At 40.3% G+C, this 24,290-nt stretch overlaps 1 protein-coding gene across 2 annotated transcripts in view; it reads left to right on the plus strand.

Annotated features, from left to right (window-relative positions):
- The window catches only part of PPP2R2A (protein phosphatase 2 regulatory subunit Balpha), a 37,829-nt gene that overhangs the window by 7,025 nt on the left and 6,514 nt on the right, over positions 1–24,290 (plus strand). For both annotated transcript variants that reach the window (XM_053966565.1, XM_053966564.1), the window contains exons 3-4: positions 20,928–21,025; positions 23,911–24,076. In XM_053966565.1, coding sequence (XP_053822540.1) covers positions 20,928–21,025; positions 23,911–24,076 — 264 coding nt within the window. The remainder of the gene's footprint in view (positions 1–20,927; positions 21,026–23,910; positions 24,077–24,290) is intronic.

Here is a 24,290-nt window from a genome sequence, read left to right on the forward strand (position 1 = left end):
TTGGGATATAGTTGTGGGAGGGAAGCTAATCTGGGCTTTTGAGGACTGTGGTTATGTTCTCTATGCTCATGAGGTAACATCATTTACAAAGAGCAAGGCCTAGTAATAGGTTTAAGAGGTAGTTTGAAATATGCTGTAGATGGGAAAAAAAGACCCAAGGTTTTAGTCCTGTTCAGTATTCCTAAGTCTGCTTCTGTATTTGAGCTCTTCAGCTGTTCAGAGAATGTCTGTATCTAGAGAGAGAAATAGGCTACTGTGTTCTAGGAGCTGCTGCTCTGGATGGACTAGAGTGCGTATTTAAAGTGTGCAGTCCCCCAAAACAAAGAGCGTTTAGCAGACAGATAAATAGGCAGTGGCTGTTCAGCTCCCCAGAAGTAATTCAGTCCTCTTTCTTGCTTGGAAGCAGGGGCACTTCAGCTTGTCAGGGATTTTTCTGTCCCTTCTGTGAGGCATTGCTGTTCTTGGAATCTCTGTCTTAAATTAAAAACTAGTTCTAAAAGGGGCTTTTGTGTTGGAAATGCACTGCTAGAATGATCAAGCCATCAGACTCAACAGCGCACACGAGTGCAAGCTAGGCTATCAGCAGCAGTCCAGATGGATTACAGCTCTGGATCAGCTTTGTGAAAGTTCTTAGCTTTTCATTTTATAGGTGCTACCTAAATGCTTCTTGTTTGGATATTTCTACTGTAGGAATGGGGTTCTGTGGTAGCTGTAGCTTCACAGAATGTATTTTTGAAGAGCTAAAAAGAAGACTAAAGCTCCCAGTGGATGCAGAGCTGAAGGAAGATTTAAAAGCTGGGTGTTCCAAGCTGTACTGTCTGGGTTTTTTCCCCGCCTTCTTTCTGTTCTCCCTGACTTGCCTATTTAGGCCACAGCTGCGTATTCGGCAGCATTTCTCCTTAAAGAGGCACACCTTCCCACTCTGCTGGCATGGGTGTTCACCTAAGAGGACAGTGAACTTGTTGGGGAAGCTGATCCAGCTGAAAATTTGGTAAAATTGTGGGTTTTCACTGGATTATTTTTTGGCTGAATTGAACCCTGATGTGATTCTCAGAACTCTGCATGTGCTTATGCCAATGTGGAGAGTGATCAAGTGGCTCAGAAGAACAGGAGGAACTCTGGAAGAAGATTGGTCTCTTTGTAGGACTTCACATAAAGGCAGTGCGAGACCCTGATTGATCTCTTGAGTGCTGTGCTACTGTGAAGGGTAAAATCAGCTGCTAAAAAGAACTTTAAACCTTTGCTGTTCAAGATCCATACTTTGAATATGTGCTATCTGCAGGCCAGCAATAAAATCACTGTTACAGTATCAGAATTATTTTGTGATAGATTTTTTTTATAGTACACATGGAGTGGGTTTTCTGCTGTATCCACACAAGCAGTCTGTGGAAATGGGATTTGTTTAGTGATGTTTCAAGCTCTGTTAGTAAAATGAGCTTGTTAATATCAGTGCAGTTAGTTTCTTTGAAGTTGTTGTAGGAAATAATTCCAATTGAATGGGAGGTGGGTTATTACTGATTGCTTTATTGTAAAGCACTTAAAAAGGATAATCTGACAAATGATAATCTTCTCTTGTTGTGTCTTATCAGTCTTAATATGATTTGAAAAATGGATCCCTTCTTTGGGGTTTCATTGCCACCTAAATTGATGTATTGTCTTGCATTAAATGCTGCAGAATTAGTCTGCCTTTGTTTTAGCTGCTGTTAAAGTGTGTATGCAATTAAATCTGCTCTGTGTGTGCCTCATGGAGCAAAAACATCAATTACTGATGGTACCGAGTTAAGGCTGCAGTTGGTCCTTTCATCTGTAGGAAACACTGTGCTCCCACAATAATTTCATTATATAAGATGTTTTAATAACTGCCTTAAAGGTATTTTTCAGGCCTTTTTTCCTGTTTTCAATGCTCTGTAGTATGCAGCACCATAACTGTGTCTACAGTATTTTTAGTATGGAGTGAAAAGTTTAGCAGCACAAATCCGTGTTCAGTAATCACATGAAACTGAGGTTTCCAGTCAAAGAAGTTACTGAAAGGAGTAAAAAGCCTTGGCTTAGGTTGATGTTTAGGTTGTGAATGTGAACGGTTACCCTGTTCCAATGAAAATGAAAGCAGATAAAGACAGGAAGTATTTATTAATCCAAACCAATTTGGAGTAATCTCTTTCAAGAAGCAGTGGTAGATCTTGCAGTCAAAATAACAATGCAGGGACAGTTTTCTAGGCTTTAAACTTGAGTGGAACACATGTAATTATAGCTTTGTTATATTGCCACAGCTCAGTTATGCGCTTGCAACATGCACCAGCTAAATGCTGCTTTTGTAAGATCAGTGTGTCAGTAAACTGGAAATAGATGGGACATTGCCTTCTTCTTTGAAAATGGGGAAAGCAAAAAAAAGGAGTCTTAAGGGGTGAAATATTGATACCTCGTGTGTGTGCACTTTATTAATAATTTTATGTAGCAGGATTTCCTTAAATGGAACATTGTGTTGCTCACTTTCTGGCTTCCCACACAGGCCTGCTGTGGGACACTGCTCTGGGCAGTAGGTAGTGTTCCATGAGGGTGCTTTTGCCGGGGTCTTTAGTGACTGGAAGGTTTTGAGTTGTTTATTTGCCTTTGAAATTAAGTACCAGCATCAGGTTCTGTTACTCTGTGCTGATATTACTGAAAACAATTATCTGAGGCTTCTCTGCACGACTGTAATCCAGTGAGAGAAACCAAAGTGGCTGGAAGCTTCTCCCTTTTCTCTCCTAACTTATCACTCTTTGGTTAGGCACTGGAGGAGAAGCTATTAATTTGGTCAGCCATTCTTTATCAAAATGTATTTTCCTCTCAGCGATCCACAAGTGATAGCACCATGAAGGGAACGAGCATATTTAGGTCACATGTGAAGCCCCTGAGGCAGTTGTGTTTGCATCTAATTTTGGAAGAAAATTTTAGGGTCAGGAAAAAGTGGGTTTAAAAGAGTTGTATTGTAAGAAAGATTGATTTTCCCAAATATATAGAAGGTGTTTTGTGTGGAAATGTTTCCCTTTGGATTTTCAGTTGGAGTTCTTAAATTAATGCTCTTGGAATAATGAGATCTCCAAACATACACAGTTGGCACTCTGGTTTTGAGAACCTGAGAAAAGATAATTGCATGAATTCAGGAGCAGTTAAGGTAATTGAGACTTTATATTATAGTTGCTTATTTAAGATATGATAAATACAGTGTAATTTCTAATATATTCTTGTTTGTTGAATGTCAGTAACTGTATTTTCCTTTTTTTTTCAATGACTACAAAAAGTATTTCAGTGACCATTCTTTGATCCTTAAAAGCAGTTATTTTAGCTGTCATTTGTGCTATTGTTAAATGATGATTTGAGAAGTCATGAGCTATGTTTGTGTGTAGTGCTTATAAATGTAGTCTGAAGGTCTTGCTTTATTTTCAAATAACTTGCAAGTAAATTGGTCCGGTGGACAAGAACTACATACTGAAATAAAGCTTTGGCTTTCATAAGGATATAATGACTTTCAAAGACACTTGTTTGAGAGTTCTTGGGCTATTTTCCAGTGGAATTGCCTAACCCCTGACTTTTCTGGTACTGCTCTTGGTGCATTGAGTAGGGAATAATATAAAGAAATAATGGAGATAATAAAGAAAAACTTGGATTATTTTTTTAATAATTACCCAATTTGGCTCATTTTGAAGTGTGGCCTTGGTGTGGGAAGAGGAATTAGAATTCCAGTTACAACCTGGCCTGCCTTAACTTCAAGTAGCCGCTGCTCATGAGAGAAATGGTCCTTCCTGGTGCCTCTGCCTGTCACTGCCTTGAGCTGAGCCGGGTGTTCCCTGAGCTCCAGGGAATCACTTGGGGAAACCAACCCAAATGAAAACTACATCTCTTGGATTCCTTTTGGATTCATTTTATTCCTCATCAACTTCTCCAGTTAATTTGTCCAACTCTTAGGAAATATTTGTGGTGGGATAGGTGGTAGTTCTACAGGAATGTGATGAGAGGTGAAAGGATGGATTGCTTCTCTTGGAGATTTGATAATGGTTCTAAGGCAACATGGGAAACTATGGAATTGGGAACAACTTCTCAGCCTTCTCATGTTCACAGTTGATCCCTGCTTGCTTATAGTCTGCCTTCCATATGAAAACTCTACTTTCAGTGCACTGAGATGTGTATTTGAGGACATTTCTTCTCATAGATCAATACAAACAAACAGCAGTTGAAGTTGAAGCCTACAGTGTTCATTATATAGCCCAGCAGTGAGAAAATGTCACTGTTTATAGAGGTAATAAATAGTCAAACATGCATAAGCTGTTTTACTGGAATGTGAAACTGGCAGGAATGGCTTTTTGCCCAGAAGTTTAAAACTTTCTGTATAATTCTTCTGCATTTTTTCAGTCAGTTCTCCTCACAGCTTCAGGTCATTGTTTTGGTTTTGTTTTATTTGTTTGTTTAAGCTAAATCTTACACTCCTTTTTTTTGGTGTGTGTGTGTATTAAAGAAGTATCTAGGGTCTGTCATTTTATTCCAGGTCCTTCTGGAAGTAGTAACATGCTCTGGAAGGCAGCAGGAGCTGACAGCAGGGTTGTGTTCTGCAGCAGGACCTGTGCTGTGCTTAAACCAGCTCGTTTGTGTCTCACAATAATGAGATGCCTCAGAGGACAGGGCAGGAGGAAGACAAAGAGCATTTGGAACAAAACAAAATCCCTTGGATATTCTGCACATGAGGCTGTTGGCCCCCTAGAGCTTGGGGTTGCTTTTGCTTGGTGTGACCTGAGAAAGCTCATCCCAAGCCTGGGAGTACCAAACATCTGCCTGTTTCTGAAGGATGCTCATCATTCTGCTGGTTCTGAATTGGCATCAACAACTGTGCAAGCAGGTCATGCCACGGTGCTGGTGCAAGGTGTTTCTCTGCTCCAGTTAGGAGCACGTTTGTGTTAGAAAGATGCCTTGGTAGGGTTGTATCCTGCAGTTCCTTCCTGCTGCTTGCTCACTGGTCGTCTGAAGGAATTGTCAAGATAAGCTTTTCTTTGTGCCCATAATTTTTTTATGTATACATTGAAATTCCTTTTCCAGGAGTTTCATGTTGCATTCAGCTGGAAGTTGTTTGGCATCTTCCTATTCATATTTGTTCTAACCATGGTCTTTGCTCTGAGGTCCATTTTCTTACAGAGCTCTTATTACTCTTTCACTTTTTGCCAACTTAAAAGTTTAAATTTAAATGTCATTATCTCAGAGCATAGTGGGGACACTGATGGAAGGCTAGAAATGGAGATAACTGAAAGTAATTATGTGCAGTTGTTTTCTTTGGAGTCATTTTAACCTTTCCCTGTTTTATTTTGCCTCCTGAGACCTGTGTGGTGTTTCCTAAACATGAGGTTCCAAAGCCTTTGATAGTTTTTTTGTAATGATCTTTGACATCCCTGCAGGACAATAGCACTACCAAAATACTCTCTACCTTTTTATATATAAAACATATCTACAAGTCTACAGCATATATAAACAAGTATATATATATATATATATATATATATAAAATCTGTTATATAACTCTTCCAAAATCCACAGAAAAGGTACTGATCTATAAACAGACATATTTGAAAGAAATGCTTAAAAATAAAGGTTGGTATTTTGCTTTGATTAGTAGACTATATAATTTTAAGAGGTGTTATAAATATGCCTTGGAGTAGTCAAGATTCCATGTGTTAGGAATCTCAAAGTCCAGGCCAGAAATTAGAATTGGCTTCTGTTTAATAATGTTTTTTTAAAGAAGCTGAGGCATGTATGCTTGGGCCGGAATAGAAACACAGGGAAACACTTGCCAAGTTGGGGGGTGGGGGGAGGTGGGACGGGGGAAGAAACGGCAACTGGGCAAAGGAAGACTGTTCTTTAAGGTTCCTAGTGCCACTAAAGATGCATTAGGTATTAAAAGGAACTGATAGCTGAATGCGTGACCAGAGTGAGGGAGGTAATCAGAAATGTTGAGTTTCCAGTCACTTCATGGAACTGTGTATTTATCTCTGCTGGAAACTTCAGTTGTACTTGTGACCTTCACAGGCCCTGTGCTCCCCAGCAGGCTGCCTGAAATTCAGCTGGAGAGCGGCCCTTCCTCCTGCCCTCCCTCCCTGCCTTTCTGGTAGGCAAGAGGAATTTCTGATTTCATTTTTCTTGCTTAGAAGGAGGCACTTCATGCATTGTCTGAGCCACAACAGCCTCCTGCATTCTACACACCAAGATTAAAAGCCTCCAAATGTTTGGCCTGAGCTTTGCACCTGAAATAAATCCCTTGGTCAAAGAATGTGTTAGAAGAGTCTGAAACAGCAGGGTAGCTTTGATGAGTTGTTTTTTTTTATGTCTATAACAGGAATGCACGCTAAGTCAGAGTTCTAATTTTGAAAGGCATTGCTAAGTATTATATTTTTCTGTAATAATACTATTACTAAATTTTAACCTGCAGTGTGTCTGGATTGGCTTCAGCAGAAAGAGAAAATGAAGCTGTTGCAGAGCTCTGTCTGTAGCTTTCTCAGTGACAAGAAAGGCATTGCCTGAAGGCTTCTTTTCTCTATGTGCAGAACAATGGCCCAGTATGTTATTTCCAAATATATTGTTATTTGCAAACAGACCAGCAGCTCCTGGCTGCACTGTGCTGGGCCGCCTATTGAAATTCTGGCTGTGATTCCAGCAGAGATTTTTCCATAAATAGCTCTGTACTACTTGGGAACACAAACAAACCCTGAAAAGATCTGAAGCAAGGTCTGCTGATGGACTGTTTAGCCTGTTATTAGTGTGTACTTCAGGGTAGATATTATGGTGGATGTGAGGAATTTTTCTATAGGGTTATGTAGGGGCTGTCAGCAGGAATTAAAAAGTAAATAATTACCAATCAAATTAGATCCAGGGACTCACAAATCACCTGTCTTGAGCATAGGGGAAAAAAGGATAATAAAAATTAGTAACTATGAGCAGAAGCAAGTAAATTTTCTTTCTGAATTTTTTAAAATAAAAGCTATTATGTAATAAGTAAGCATTCGGTTAGGGTTCAAGTAAATACAACTTGAAATTATTTATTCTTTCCATGAACAGACATCAAAATTTATGCTGATTGGATGTTTGTTATATGAATTAATACCTGCACTAGGAAATGGGCTGTATTTTCCAGTGCTGTGTAGGTAAACACCCACTTGAATAAGTAATACAGTAATATTTTATAGAATATTCAGTTATAATTGGTGTAAGCTGTCTAGAGTAATTTGTGGTCTTGAGGAGAAACTTGTAAACATTCTGTGAATTAGAAAAGATAATTGTCTTTATTGTCTGGGTGAGGGGGCTGATTCTCTGCTGGTCCTGTTGCTCATAAACTTTTTTCTTAAGAAAGAATAAATCCCCTTTTAAAAGCAATCAAAGAGCACAAAAATAACTTCGGCATTTGAAAAATCCCTGCTTAGAGTGGAGACTCTGGAGTGTCCTTAACCCCTGGTTATCATACCAAATGTGTTTATCAGGTGTCAGAGTGAGGATGGGATCACTGAGAACAGCCCCACAGGGGATCATTAGGACATTGTCTCAATGCAAATCTCTCAGCTGTACCTACTGCTTCTCTTAAATGTTTATTAAAAACCTTCAGCTGTGGCCACTGAGCAGCCTCAGAAGGATCTCTGAGATCTTCACTATCCAGAGCCTTGGGTATGTCTGAAGTCGCCTCTGCTGAAGAAGCACCTGCACTGTGGGTGTGGGGTGCACACAAGACTGGAATTGGAAATCAGCTCTGACACAGCTCTGAGGCACTAACTTTGTGCTGATAACTTGGAGTCACAGAATCCTGGAATGGTTTGGATTGGAAGGGATCTTAAAGCTCATCCAGTGCTACCACCTGCCATGGGCAGGGTCGTCTTCCACTATCCCAGGGTACTCCAAGCACTGTCCAACCTGGCCTTGGACACTTCTAGGTCTGGGGCAGCCACAGCTTTCCTGGGAATTCAATCTCAGCCCCTCACAGGGAGGAATTTCTTCCAAATTCCCATCTTGACCTACTGTCTTCCAGTTTGAACCCGTTCCCTCTTCTCCTCTCTCTCCAGGCCCTTGTAAATAGTCCCTCTCCATCTTTCTTGGTGGGAAGAACAGCTGAACTGCTGACACCTTTTATTTTTGAAGGCCTAGGTGGTATTTCTGAGCTTGTTCACATTTCTTTTTCATGAACATTCTTTTTAATTCTTTGTAGGCACATTGAGAGCAGCTCCCTAAGAAACTGGGAAGTATAAATAAAGCACTCTACACTCCAGCAAAGCCCTTCTGCTACCAAGGGGTAATTAGCCTGGGTTTGCAAAATAGATACATTGCCAAAATATTTATCACAGAGGGAAGAAATAAAGCTTTAAAGCTTCAATAAGACTCAGTCAAATACTTCTAATGCGTTTTGGGGAATCCTTATACTCTGTATAACTTACATTTCAAAGCATGTCTTAGGAGAATTATGGAGCACTTGTGTGAGCATTATGGATAAACCCTGAGGAGCCTTGAGAGAATGAACTGGGACTTAGCTCTGTGCATATAGGTTTTCCAGGGAGTGGTGGCTTGAGATGGAATTGGGATCTCTTGAATCTTTATAGATTCCTAGTATGCACTTTATCTCCAGGTCTGCAAGGGTGTTTTCTACAGATCACAAATGTCATAAATAGACATTTAATTCTTTGTTTCAGCATGAAGTTTATTCTGGAAAACCAGTAAACATGAATTTTTGTCTTCAGCAGTGCTAAAATTGAGTTGTTATCCTCTTGGAAATAGATATGCAGTTTTGCTGCACCTTTATTAATTATAGGTTGCAAGTTAAAGCTCTGGAGGCAGAAAAGATGTTGGAACAAGTCATGCACCAGAATGTTAAAACCAGGCAAATGCTGTGTTAGAGGAAAAAAAATCAAATCTGTTATTTATAAGGTTTTTTTGTCTCAGTTCTCCTTCTATTGCTCAACAAGTTCCCAGTTTTGTGAGTGATAGTGACAGAACATTCAGGCACCTGAGGGGATCTCAGATGAAGGAGTTGTGGGCATGAAGTTGGTTCCGGCTGGAGTTAATTTTGTTCCCCTATAATTAGATATGTATGATCTGTATGCAGTTGTACAAAGGACAGAAATTATGAGTAACTCCCAAACTAAATTCTACACAATACAAATACAACTAAACCATTCTGTCATCTTTGCCTCAGAAATCAGTGTAGGTTTTGGTGGCTGAAAGTGTTTATGAAAGAGCTAGAATTGGTATGGATTGTGTGTAGCATTTAGTGCAGCTACGTTGTTTAAAGGGATAAGGCGTGGTTGAAACAGGAAAATTCCAAGCAAAAGAAGTTCTTTCTTGTGTAATTTAGCCAAAATATCTCTATTTTGCTGTAATACCTAATGTTTTATCTGTATTCAAAACTGTAGAAGCAGAGTACCCTGACACTGCCAGTCGCCCTTCAAACAAACCATAGATTCATATGTTTGCCTTTTAGCAAATATTTCACTTGGGGATAAAAGAAGTTTGCTTTTAAGGTAGTGTTTTATTGCTGCAGCATCAAAGAACGTGTGTATGTTCATTTTTTTCAGTGCATTTAAGGAATGTTTAGTTCTGTTACTCTTGTGGGCTGTTAAAAAATTTGTTCGTTCCCAGAATTCTGTGCCACTCAATGGAAGCTTGAGGTTCTGGGCTGCTTTGCATCAAAACAGGGACACAATTTCTCCAGATCAAGTGTGATTGACATGGCCTGTGATAGCAGCAGGGCGCAAGCAAACCTACGCCAGGTACCCAGGATGTCAGATGGATTTTTATGGCAAATGATGTTTTGAAACAAAGTAAGTTAAGAATTATAATGCATTTAGGATTTTAACAAAGGTGATGCTTAGGTAGGATATTTTTTATATTTTGTGTGTCTGTTATTTTTTTTTTTCCTATTTCCTATCAAACTCATCGTTTCTTATGGAGTGCTTAGGGGTGCATAGCCTCCGATTGTGGCATTATCCAACCTCTGGATAACTACTGTTCCCAGTCTTTTTTTGGTAACCCTAGACTGTGAGTGAAGAGGAGTTTTCACTGTAATTGAAAGGGGATTGATGCAACACTGAGTGTGACGCATCCTCAGTAGGAGGGCCACTCTTCTTTTCCTCTTTCCTGCCTGAAAATAGATTTAAGCTCTCAGCAGCTGAATTTTGTGATGTTAGAAAACAGAACCCTACAGTAGTTTTCCATCAAACAGGTGCCTGGTATTTAAAAATGCTGAAATGCTAGATTTACTACTGATTACTTTTTTGTTTAAAAGCAGAACAATTCTGCTTGGAAGGAGAAAAGCTTGTGGACAGATTGAGCTCTTTTAAAAAATTATTATTATTCTGTAATATCTCATTCCTGGTCCTGGATAAATGTTGTAGTTCCACAAACTGTGAAACACCCTCCTTTCCGAGGTGATTTCAGCTGGGTACCAGGAGCAGGGCTGGATTTCTGCTACTCCAGCCTCTCCTGTTTATTATATTAATAAACTGGTGTCAAATGTCCTGGGAACGGTTTATGCAGGTTGAAAGACCTTTGTTTCAGCCAACAATAGACTTGAATTAGTATGAATAGGAAAAGCAAATAGGCACTTCCTGTCATATTTGAAGGAATATTTGAGTTTGGGAAGCGTGTTTTAAGACATGTGAACTAAATGCTCATCACTTGCTCTTTGTCCCCAGCAAAATTCCCTGTGTATGTTTGTTCCCTGTGTAATTTGTTCCTTGTGTATGTGTATTTCTGTTACCTTCCTAAATATGTTTGCAGTGCTAGAAATGTAAGGTGGAATTCCCTGTTTGAATACATTGTTTAGGATATTCTTTGAGGGAAAAACTCAACACCTGTGTAATGAAGATTTAAAAGGGAATTGACTTAGTTGCTGCTTTCCTAAACACATTTATTCCTTGACTGAAAACTTGGAGGCCTCTTACAAAGACTAGAAACTATTAGGATAAAGTGAAATAATGGACTGGTGCCTCAGCTCATCTTGAGGTTGAGCTGCCTTTCACAGAGTGCTGTAACTGCTTTGTGTGGTTTCCAGGCAGAGGATGCCTTTAAAGCCTCCAGGGAATTCTTGTCAGGTATTAAATAATCATTTATTATTGAGTTTGGAGTATTTTCAGGCTGATGTAGCTCATGTTGAGTTGAAAAATGGCTCTGTCTTGAACTGGTAAGGTCCTCACTTTGCCATAGTGTTCACATGGAGTTACTGGGACAGCAGCAATCTCCCAGAGTTGTGGAGCTCTGTAAGAAGCTTCAGACACGCACCCCCTCAATTCCAGGATGGGAAGGACTGTAGAGTAGGTCGCCTTGGGTGTACATGTAAAATACAACCTCAGAGGTGGAGGCAGCTTCCAAGGACTTGGGAACTGCAGCGAGGGCCACAACTCCTTTTTTGCTGATTCCAGGATGTTACGTTTTTGACATCAACTACTGCTAGACCCAGGTTAACCTTTACCTGTTAAATATGCAGTACCTGGGTGTGGGGAGCCCAGTTAGCAGGAGTTTTTTTGGGGTGTTTATTTGTCTGGTCTGATGTAAATGTATTTATTTTCCTGCTTGTCTGCATGTGATCAGACTGCTTGTGCTTTCTTCTGTTCTCCCAACTAGATCGTGTCCAGCCAAGGGGCAATGCAAGTACTGGGAACTCTGGTTTGCAGCATCTTTTGAACTAAATTCATTCAGTTGATACTCTTTTGCTTGGTGGAAGGAGGGAATTTTCCTCTTGATCTCCTGTGCATGTGTTCTGAAGGGAACTGCAGTCATGTCTTTAAAGTTTAAAAATAGAAAGCAGTTATTCAGCATGGATGAGGGTTAATGGTTTCTATCCAGAAATCAAACAGCTTTGCATTTGTTTGTATAGAGAGAAAATTCTTCTGTCCACTGTTGTTGTACGGTGAGGATTTTTCACCGTAATTTTTGAAACACTTACTAATAAAAACTTATTTGGGGTTAAAAGCCCCAAAACTATTAAACTCTCTCATCAGATGAAGTGGTTTCAAGGGACCAGTTCAGCACTGTTTCCTGCTAAGAAAGCCCAACCCCATAGGGTTTCTTTCTTCTGTAGGCTTGCAGTGAAGTTGGCTTGAAAGGAGTTACAGAGTGCAATGCCAGACTTGGTGAGCAGAAATAAAACCTACAGCCCAGTGGTTACAGTGAGCATGGTACAGGTATTGACAGTGGATCACAGTTCTAAATCAATTTAAGGTGTAAAAGTTCCTTCCTAAAGCTCATGGTATGATTTTTCTGTGTGGACGCTTTCTTTTCACGAAGATAAAATTTCAGAGCAATTTTATGTCATTTTCAGTGGTAGGAAGCAGGGACACATCAGTATCTGACACATCTGTTTTCAGAGTACTTTGACGTGCTGCTGTTTGTCATCTCTGTTTTTTCCCTGCCACCACAGGTGTCTTGGAGTCCTGTGTACTGGTGACTTAAGTTTCCTACTATAGATGGAGACAGGAAGCCAGGGGTCTGAGCTTTAAATAAGTTTTCTTTCTGTTCTAGCAAAGCTAGATTCTGGCCTTCTTGTAGGTGGAAGCTTGTGGAGACTGCACACAGAAATGCAGTTAATTGGCATTTTGGGTATGGGCTCGATGGCCTTTGTAACTCCAACTGTGCTGGCTGGAGATGTGGTTGCTCCTGAGTGTGTTCCTTGCTTTCCCCCACAGCAGATACGCTCATCTGATGCCTTCAGCTCAGTCTCAGTGAACTCTGTTAGCTTAGCAAAATACAAATTGTTTAACAGAAATGAAATGTGTTACCATTGTTCACAGAAGTTTGAGGTGGTGGCAGTGTCTGTTGAAGATGATTATAAGTGTTCCCTGTAGTGATTTCTGCTCCTTCAGAGAGTTGCTGGGTTTGTGCAATTCTTTGTTGGTCTCTTGCTTTGGTCCAGGAATGGACTGTGTGGAAAAATAATGGTTAATTTAGTGGTGGAAACTTGCCCTGAGTGGAGATGTTGAAGCAGTTGCCCAAGTGAGGCACAAGTGTGTGCCAAACACAAGAGTTAAAACATTCAGTGTGCTGCCGCCTATCCGACCTGGATTGCAATGTTGACCATAGATTGTGCTTTCTATGAATTCTATTTAAATGAAGATGTTACTTTGATGCCACAGTTAACTCAAGATCCCATAAAGATTTCTGGATGCATAAGAAGCTGCTATTCCAGATGAGATATTAGCAGATGGTGATTCTGTTCTCTGCTTTACTCTTATCTTGTAAAACACTTAATCTACATATTTGTTCCTATTTCAACTTGTAGAAGCTTTTGAGTCACTTCTGTGATAATCCTGTTCTCTGCAGTTCCAATGCCATCCTCTCACTCTGGCTTTGCAGGGAGGAACAGCTTCTGGTGCTTGGGACAGATGGATTTGGAGTTGTTCTGCTCTGAGCGCTGAGCCCAGTAAAGCTATTTAGGAGCATTACTGGCCTTACATAAAACTAATGGCAACAAGATTAGGGCTGGTGCTACTGTTCCTGCCCTGGGAGGGGATGGAAGTTTGCTGTTGTGTTTTCTAGCAAGCCATGAGGCTTAACAAAAGTTATTTGTATGAATTTGTGAAACCACCAAAATAGCATTGTTTTGTACTTGGGTATTAAGTTGCATTATCTCTAGACTATCTAGGTGTTAAAAATGCAGCTGTAAGTTTTACACTGTCCTAATACACATAAATCCTATGGAGTCTTGGGAGTACTGATTCTTGCCCTTGCCTCCAGTTCCACCTCCCATTAAAAAAAAATTACTAATTCCAGCTCCTGCTTCTGAAGGCTGGTGATAACAGAGTGTTCTTGCTGTCATTGCTGGTACATGGATTTGACAGCACAAAGAGCAATCTCAGGAGGATGTGGCCCACTGAGCTGTGCTTTGCCATGCAAGAGTAGAGTCCTGCTTACCCGAGAGCCCACAGTGAGCAGGGCAGGCATGAGACATGTTAATGTGACTTAGGAAGTAACAGGAAAAGCTTAATCAAGCAGTATCAAACTATTATTTTAGGGAGCCAAATAAAAAGTTAAAAATTAAATGTGTAGTAGTAATAATAATGAGTAATTATAATGGCTTTCTAATCCAAAGTTGAACTCATTGTTGAACTAGAACTTCCCTAGTGTATCTTTCCTCAAAGGATTGGCAAATTTGGAAAAGGAAAGGGAGAAGAAAGGGTGAATTAAAGAAAAAAAAAAAAAGGGAATATAGAGGAGTCCAGGAAATTAGAGCGAAGTTGTGGTTTAGGCCTGCTTGCAAGGTTTATATTTGATTATTTTACTTAGGTGAGTAATTTATGCTGTGGAATACTATGTGTATTCCCTGTCTGGCCACTGGTATCTTGTGTATGCTACGTGTGGGTAGGGATGTAAATAGGACTGGGTGAGTCTCAGCCCTGAAGTGCATCTTCACCAAACAGCACTAAATGTTTTCAGCATCAGCAGGAAAATTATGACTTTGTCATGGTCATGTTTTTAATTTTCAGCCTCCCAGGGCTGTTCAAGTGAGTTCACTCACTTGGAGTGAAAGTGCAGGCCAGGGAGCACTCTGTAAATCTTCCTCCTCTCTGTACAGCTCCCAGGTTTGCAAAGCAAACCCAGCCTAATTACTGTCTGCTGGAACTGCACCCTGGGCTCCTGTGTGTTTGTGTCTGCCCTGGCAGGGCCAACAGCACTGACAAGCAAGTTGGCCATCAGACAAATTCCCCTCCCTGGGAAGGAGGGCAGCTTTGTGTGCTGCAAAATTCCAGAGCTGGTACTTGGGAGAGAACAAGGAACCAGCTGGCTTTGGCAGAGATGCGTGGCACAGAGGGAGGATTTTTGCCACAAGAGCAATAACCCCTTTTTGGCTTCTCTATGTGCATTTCTTCTTGTCCTCATATTTTAAGGAATTAATATATTTTTAATGCCCTCTCTAGTAGAGGAGAGATCTATTTAAAGGACTTCTGGAATGAGTCTCAAGTAGTAAATTGAAGAGTAAGAATGCCTTCTCCCAACTGCCTTTGGATTTGTTACCTAGTCACTTCAGGGAGACGGAATGAATGCAGGGAATCCTTCAGGCAAGTGAATGAAGAAGAGGGAAATGAAGTCAACAGTAAAACTGGTCATGGTAACTTTAGAGCATACAATCCGTGTGTTTCCTTCCCTCTCTCCAAAGACTTAAATTAGGGATGAGGCTGGAATGCAGGGAGTGTTTTCTTTTACACCACCAGCACTAAACAGTGCATGGCATTTTGCTCTCACTCTTTTCCTGGGTGTGAAGTTGCGATACCCTGTGTTGGGAGCTCTCCTCTGCACACAGACATGTGGTCACCCTGCCTTAAGATCGTTTAAACAGCCTTCCTGTGCACTTTGGGATTAACACCTCACTATCTACCTTCAGAGATAATTACACAATATATCAAGACTCTGGATAAAGGAGTGAATCCAAATCACAAGCAGTGGGGTGTTGGTGGGATGACTCAGTGCATTGTGGAGCTGCTTAAAATATTTGAAGCCTTGGAAGAGCTTTTGTTTTTATCTCCACTGTCTTTCATTGTTTGATTGGGGTTTTTTCCCAATGATGAAGTACATAATTCCAACACAAAACCATTATTGGAAACAAAGTCCAATCAAAAGCCATAAATTCTGTCATTAGCTGTGACTTGAGCTGGAGTTTCTGGAAGTTGCATCTATTCAGTAGTTTGTAGCAGAGAGGTTTTGCCTCGCCCTGGATCGGAAAGGACCAAACAACCCACAAGTGATTTCCAGACACTTAACATCTGCAGGTTCTCCTGGACAGATACTCTTGCTCTCTCTGGGAAGAATGGCTCAGGTATATTCAGCAATTGTGCATCAAATTCAAATATTTCACTGTCTTTATCTCTCATTGTGTTTATCCATTCCTCTGCTGCTTCCTCAGTTGGAGGCTGTTTGAGCTTCCATGGATTTTAATACTAATCCTAAAAGTTGGTTTCTTAATGTTTTTATTCTGAGACAGTTTCTGAAGTATTCTTGGAATGATTGATTGATGTTTAGTTTGATGAAAATAGCTTTTCCAGGCTGATAAACTGAGGACGTGGTCTCCACATTAGGTCAGCAAATTCGGTTTTCACTCACTGGGACAGAATTGCCAACCTGTAAATAATCTGATCTGCTTTATGGACAAGATGATTTTGAGTTGCTCCTTTGGAAAATTTCAGAAACTGTGTTTTGAGCCACTGGGAAGGTATATAAACAATACTTTCTAAATAATTTTAAAATGCTTTTTAAATGTTACAATTCTTTGTTCAGTCCTTGGAAACATCAAGAGATTGCTCCACTTGTGAAAACACTCTGATTTACTTGCTCTCTGCTTAGGCAGCAGATCAACATGATTCCAAAAACTTGCACAGAAACCTTTTGGGTCTGGTGAAATAAAGACTCTCTTTGTTCCTGCCATGATTGACTTGCTGCTGCAGAGTAGGTGACATGTTTTGCCTACCAAGCATGTTTTCTAAGCAGAGTTTATATAAAGTTCATGGAACATTAAAATAGATAGCCTCTTCTCTACTAATAAAATCCCCTTTATTATATTATTGGAAACAAAGTTAATACAAAATTGCTTTTCATGTTTGTCATGGGCTTTCTGGAATGAAGTCATTGGATTACAGTTTTCTTTTGCTGGTCTGGATTGATGAAGCTGGTCTATTCCCTTTTTCCATAGCCATTTGGACAGTGGTAAAACTTCAGCACAAACCTTTCTTTAAAGTTTCAGAAAACTTGATGGTGACAGTGCACATGTTCTGCATTCACTGCAACATGTGGAGGGCCCCCAGAGTGTGAAAGTGTGTTTAAGTATTTGTCACTGAGTTTTTCTTGTTCCAAACACTGCTTTTAACAGGGGAAAAGGCATTTGAGATCTGTTGGATTCCTTTCTTCTTCTTTTTTTAATTTGAACTGGTTCTCTTTCCAGTGCACTGGCCCAGTGGCCTTAGAGCCTTACCTGAAGCTTTGAGATGTGTTGTATCCTTTTTCTATTCCCTGTCAAAGTCAAACACAAGGTTTTTTTGTTTGTTTTTTTTTGTTTTGTTTTTTTTTTTGTTTTTTTTGTTTTTGTTTTTTTGTTTTTGTTTTTTTTTTTTTTTTTAACTGTCTTCTCTGGTTTCTGTCTCCATGTCTGCCATGGAAGAATTTAGTCCTGCTTGAATCCAGTCAAGCATCCAGATTTTGCTGGTGGGTTTGATTTTTGTGGGAGCACTTGAAAAGTGAAGGTGTCTCATTGAAGCTTAAAAAAACTTAAACCAGATTGTGAAAATAAAGATGATGTGCAGAAGGAGAGGAAAGCTTTGCCAGATTGTAGCTGCTGGATCTGGGAGAGCTGTAGGAAGCTCTGGATGGCTCTGGGGGAAGCAGGCACTGCCCTGTCTCCATGTGCTGATGGATCAGGGACATAAACCTCTCTTTAGTTTGAGATTTTTGTGATCAGTGGCTTGGTTTGACTATAGAGTTTTATATCTCTGAGGTGGAGATACAACTGTGCAGCAGCACTGTGTTTCCATAGTGTTTTGCTCAACCTGCTGCAGAACATTGTCATTCATAAATAGATTTCAGGTTATGTAGGTGATTCCCACCCCACCACCCCTTTGCTTTCAGGTCACTAAAAAACATTATTTGAAAGCATTTAGCAGTCTCAGAAGTGTTTCTACAACAATAAGTGTTTGTGAAGGGATATTGAATGGAACTAAAGGACAGATGGATAGATCTTGTAAATGATGTAATAACCTCTGAATTCTTTTTCCCAAGTTAGGCAAGAAGGAGAAACCTGGTTCACTTGGTACTGGTGGTATTGCAGGTGCCCTGCAGGAATGCAGGTGTACCTTGCTGTCCTGATTTTTGTCTTTGTCACAATCATGTCTTCATCTCTTGTGATTGATGCTGCCATGCAGTGTTTTAAGCCCTCAGCACTGGCAATGTCACAATGCATCCTGGTGTCAGAGGTATCCTGAAATGCTTGAGGGGAGGAGAAGACAAAACTGATCTTCAGCTTACGGTGTGACAGCAGATAACTCTGTGGCTTAGGAGGGGTTTGGGTATCAGATAAAAGGGTCAGTGGTTATTTATCTCTGACATCGTGCTGGAAGAAAAGGGCACTGAAATGCATCCTATTTCCAACAGCCATTAGTGTGGTGACAGTAGGGCACTACACATCTGCTTCTCCCTTAAATATCCCTTCCAAGTGCTCCTGGCACTGGGAAGGGATCTTTCCCAGCGTGTGGCCAGCAGGAGCAGCTGTGTGTTTGCAGGCTCCCACCTAGGGAGAGGAGGAAAACACCACAGGTTGGGGATACTCTCTTGTGGTGCTAAAGGGCTAAAATCAAGGAATTACAATTATCATTGGTACATGTTTTGGGCAATGAGGATGTTAACACAGATGAGAATCCACAAGTGAATCCAGGCACTGGGGAGGTTGAAAAGTTCCCCCTGGCATTTCTCCAACACCTTTAAATCTACCGAGCTCAGCACCAGTGCCCTGATGTCTGGCTCTTCCTTTGAGGAAGGTGTGGGAATGTGGAATTCCAAACAGGTCATTACTGTGTTTCAATGTACAACTGTTTGTTTGCTTTCTAGTACAGATTTATTTGTAAAATCTGTATCTTGGCCCTGGTTTGGGATTACTTAAGCAGAAATCACTTTTTTCTGTCACGTTTTTTAGCACCTTTTTTTTTGCCTTTGGAGAGGGAACAGTCCAAGTTTACATTGTGGAAGGCACATTGGATTTATTGATGTATCTTGAGTTTTAAAACAAATTAATATTTTTCCATTGCAATTGCTACTAAGGAATGTATTTGGTTTTAATTTAAAACTGATCCAATACTTGGAATGATCTGCATAGTGTCAGTCAGGCACTGGAGAGTTTTCAGTACCTTGTCACCCCTGCCTGAGCCTGCTGGACTCCTTGGAGGTGTGGGATATGGGTGCTGAAAGTTTGTTTGTGCACTTCAGTCTGTGATAAAGCACAATCCGTATCAGCTTGGAAATCACTGGGGGAAAGCTTGGATTCTTCTGAAAATTAAAAAAAAAAAAAAAAAAAAAGGCAAGAATGTCAGGGATCCACAGAAAAGTGATTGTCTTTCTGTTATGTGATATTTGTATTATTATTAAATACAATATACAGCATCATCAGACCTAGGAAGATAGAGATTTTTGTCCTTAAATAAAGGTTTTTCTGGCTGCTGTTGCTGCCTGTTCTAAACTTTCCCGTGACTTTCACCAAATAAGTACTTTGATTAATTTATCCATCTGTTCTTAGATGGATATATGAGACTTCTACGGCAATTTTTTCTCTGCTCTTTCCACATACACGGACACAGTGGATTTGCTAATAATTCACTGTATTGTCATCAGTTTCAAGACTGTCAGAGCTTGTAGTGTTAAGTCTTTGTTTTTCTCAATAGTAATTATTCTGTGTACTTCTCACTGCTGAGATATGTTAGTGTGTTTTTCTTCAATTAATTGGTAACTTTAAGGTCTTTTCCTATTGGAGGAGTACAACCATCTGCCTTGCATTGTGTGGAAAAGTCAAAATTGGACTGCTTGGTTTGCACCTCCCTCTTTCTGCGTATTGAGGAATTGTTTATTTCTATGTCCCGTTCACCTGGAAGAGGTGCCTATTAAATACCATATCTGCAGCTCAGTGGTTTGCATCTTAAGCCTTACAGATGCAAGATAAATCACTTCATCTTGGTCACAAATAGAATGACTGGAATTAAAGTTTCTGTGTGTGTGATCTGGATCCTGGTTCAGTGAGGTACAGGCTGAGGTTGTATTTCTGTCCTTGACTCTGTTTGGAGACATTCCAGCCAGTATAAGCAGTGCCGGGTGACAGTGGCAGGGAGGTTGGTGGAGGAATCTCTAGGGCAGTTTGTGCTGAAGATTACAAAACTCTGTGGAGCTGGCATTTGGCTCTAAGTCAAGCAGGTATTGATCTTGTTGAAGTCTAAAATGTTATGAATACAATGGAGAAAAAAGAAACCATCCCACAGAAAATACTGTTTAGCTACAGCTGACTGGCATGAAAGTGAAATGGCCTCAAGACTTGTGTATGTAAAACTCTCAAGTAGTTTCTTGAGCAGAAAATTACATTTATAGAGTTGTGTTGCAATTTGGTGTTTCAAAAATGGTTTGGCTTCTGATTCAACTATTTGGGAGTCCAGGGAGCATTTCTACCTTTGGAAATGTGAATGGGTAGGCTTGAGCTTAAGTTGTAATTTGTCCTTTCTGAAGTATGAACAGCTCAGTTTGATACTATGGATTACTATTCTAGTCAGTGTATATTCACAATTTAATTTTAGCACTCCCTAATAAAAACATTTGCGGTAATGCAAACCTTCTTCATTCAGAAGAGCTGCTAGTGTTTCCTGGAGACTGTTGAGGTTTGTTCCTGATTTTCTGCAGCTGTTTATTCCTTGCATTCCTTAGACACGGATATCTGAACTTTTCTCCCATGATACCTTTTGCCTTTAAGTTATCAAATGTGTATTAAGTCCTTAAAAATAAAAAAAGGTGCTTTGAGGTCATATGGATAATGACTGTATCTAAATCATGCATTAGGAAAAATTGAAAAAATAAAGGTACACAGTTGCTCTAGGAAGGTACAGTCTGTATTATCTAAAGTAGAGTCAGTGAACAAAAATCAGTTCTAAGAAGTTGAGGATATTAAGCCTTTAAGAACAAAGTAATGCACAACACCGTGCTTGTAGCTCTGACATGGTGATCCATAAATGCTTCTCAAATGTACAGCTTAAAAAACTACTATTATTTTTTGGAAGAAACTTCTACTTGCATTTTATAGATGTCCTTCAACTAAAGTATGATTTTTTTTTAATGGTTTGGGTTTTTTTTTTAAATCGTTCCTTTCTTGGCCACTTGGTATTTAGAAGAATGATTAATCTGTGGGATTTATTTTTGTTGTTCTGCAGCGGATATAATTTCTACAGTAGAATTTAACCATTCTGGAGAACTGTTAGCAACAGGAGACAAGGGAGGGAGAGTTGTCATCTTTCAACAGGAGCAGGAGGTGAGTGCTGTCTAATTACTCTGTATTACTTGTTCTTTCTATTCCCTTTTTTAAGACAAGGAGGATGTTTTTATAAAACCCTTCATACAAAGTGCATGCCTGTGTGGTAAGTGATTATAATACTGAAATTTAATGAGAACTTTGTGATGGAAGTTATTTTAAACAGTCTTTGGTTGTGGTCTAAAGAATGTTGAAAGTGAAAACCAAAAAGGGGTAGGACACAAAGACCCTTGAGGGAGCTGAAGTTGGTTCTTATACAATGACTCTTCCTGGCTGTGACGATGATTTCAGATTTCACTGTAGCTGGGGATATTAAAAGTTGCCCTTAAGTAAGTGTGTGACTTTGACCTCAGATGTCCTTTTCCACTCTGGTATCAGTCAAGTAAAACCACAGAATCCCCATAGCAGAGGTATCTTTTCTCGCTTTATCCTTGGTTTTTGGTCTTTGGGCTCTACTCCATGTCAGTGGGCAGGTGAGCTGCAGTGCCTGATTTTAACTGAGACTGAGACTGTAGTTGGAAGTTGCTGTGGTTAGAATGTATTTCAGGGAGATGTCACCTCACTGCCTTGAGATGCCACTGTTCGTTTTTTATTAGTTTTTCCTTCAATTTCCATTTTAAAAGTCCTGAAGCTTGGGATTTCCGGTTCCCAGAGCAGGGGGCTGATCTGTAGGCGAGGCACCGTCCCTGTGCCAGCAGCTCCCCTCGGTCAGTGGGGACATCTAGTGGGGCTGCATGGCACCAGCTCTTGGGGTATTTTGTGGCTTTTTATTGTTTTCCTTTTATTTCTTTATTACTTTTAATTCATGAGTTGTAGCTTGATGCATTTAAGAATCCTCTTGTGTAGCTTAAAGTTGCAGCAGTTCCTTGCCTGCTCTCAGGTGAGCTGTATTTAAATGACTCCTTGGTTTTTGGAGCATAATCTAAGCTCACATCCTTAGCAGCTGGGATCCAGGGGTAAGAAGAACACCTGGGTTGTCAGATGAATTTCCACGGAATTGTTTTTGGCATTTTTTGGCTTCTCTGTGTTTAAGGAATGATTTCTTTGTAGGGACTTACTTCCCTGATGCACTGGTAGTTGGTTGTTCCAACAAACTGTCTAGAGCAGGTTTTTATATGTGAAAGTGTCTAAAATATAAGTGTTTTATTTGGAATTCTTTCTGCCATACTGCACTGGAGAGCTTTGCAGACCACGCCTGCAGGAAGAGAAATACTGACAAGGGCTGTGTGAAGAGCTGTGCAAACCTGTGTGGCTTCACCCACTGCCAAACTGCTGCCACCTCCGGGCTGGAATGTGGCAGCCAGTGACATCAGCTCAGTGCCAGGCAGGAAGTGAATACTGCATCTCACAGAAACTGAGGAGGAATTTGCGTAGGCACTGTGCAATTACCTAAATTGGAATTTAACATCAGGCACTTGGGCCAACACCTCTCCTTTTTTTTCCCTTTGAGCACCCTGAGACTGAGAATTTAAATTTTGATTTTATCCCAGGGATGGATTTCACATGTTACTGGGTTTATGTATTATTCTGGTCCTGTAAAGTTTTACTAGAATACACACATAAAATATTTAAGCCTCAGTTGTTAAGTCTGGAATTGAAGGAAAGTTCCCAGTTCCCTGGTTTTCCTAAGGCATTTCCTACAGCACAACAGATTTCCTTTCCAAGTTGTTCCATGCAGTGACCCAGCTTCACTTGTTAGTTCTGACTGAGGCTTAGAACAAAGTCCCTTCCATTCTCCAGGGTGGGAAAAGCAGTGTAAGGGACAGGTGTGGTACAGAATTCTGGTGCCAAATATGATTTCTAAGCATTTTGCCCCCTTATCCCTTCCCCACCCCCAGCTTACTTTAAAGTGTAAGAATTCTTGCCAGCTCTCAGGGTATGAAGCATGAGAAAATGATGCAAGGAATGTGACAAATGTGGGTCAGCAAGGGTTGTATCAGATGAGTTTTGGTGATGTACTGAGGGATTAAATGAGCCCATGGACATGAGACACCAGAGAAGGAAGGAGCAAAGTCCCCAGCCAGGAACATATCACAGCAAAGGCATCTGATGGTGCAATCTCTGCAGTGGGTGGGACAGGAATAAATCACAAAATTCAGCTTGAAACCACTACAGGTGGACATGGGGAGTACTACACCAGAAATGGATCAAATTTTCTTCACCCACTGGATGAAATTCAAGGTTCAGTCCATGCAGTGCAATATTTTGGTGCCTAAGACACAGCTTTTGGAAAGAGGAATTGTGCAAATTTTTCTGTTTCGCAAACATTTCCACCTGGATAGGTAACTACAGGGGTGACTCTAATGCCAGAGCAGAGGTGCTGAGCTTTTTGCCCTTCTAGAATGAGGAAGAAAAAGCTGCTTAAGCAGTTCAGAAGCTCTCAGGGGACTTTGGAGATTATAGACCAGAATAGTGGAGCTGCTGGTATAAATTTAGAGGTGCCATGTGGGATTTCCATAGTGTGCCTGGAAAGCTGAATATACTCACAGAGAAGATTTGCCATTTGTGTGTCTGTGTTGCAAGGGAAGGAGTATTCCCTTTAAACAGCAAAGGTGGAAAAATTAAAGGTGAAAGAAGTTGAAGTTTGTTTTTGTTTTTTTTTTTAATAAAATATTTAAGTAAAATATTAATTCGTTCAGCTGCTCAGCATTAATGTGAAAACTTGTTGGAGATGTGATTCACATTCTGTGAGGAGTTTCTGGAAACTTAAGCTGCTGCATAAACTGTCTCTTCTCTGATGTTTTCTTAGCCAAAATAGTAGAAACTTTATTAAATTTCTTGCAACAGAGATGATGCTCATTTGGTTGACAGGATCATGAAAATCAAGCGGGTTGTACCTCAGTGTACATTGTATACATGTCTTGATCATCTAATTCTCTTTTTAGAACAAAACCCAGTCTCACAGTAGGGGAGAATACAATGTTTACAGTACCTTTCAAAGCCATGAACCAGAGTTTGACTACTTGAAAAGTTTAGAAATTGAAGAGAAGATCAACAAAATTAGGTGGTTACCCCAGAAAAATGCTGCTCAGTTTTTATTGTCTACAAATGGTGAGTATTTTGCACCATAACATGTCATTATGTAGGTTTGCTGTTAGGATTTGGTCTAATACTCTCCAAAAGGCTGGAATCAAGCAGGGTTTAACTGCAAGGATCTGGGGATGTGGTTCTGCCTTCTCTGGGCACAGGTGTCCCCAGCACAGGGTAGGGTATTTGGGATTTAGTTGCTTTACAGCCCATGTGAGACCTTCAAGTGTATATGAGT

This window comes from Vidua chalybeata, chromosome 28 (genome assembly GCF_026979565.1).
Source record: "Vidua chalybeata isolate OUT-0048 chromosome 28, bVidCha1 merged haplotype, whole genome shotgun sequence".
Lineage (NCBI taxonomy): Eukaryota > Metazoa > Chordata > Aves > Passeriformes > Viduidae > Vidua > Vidua chalybeata.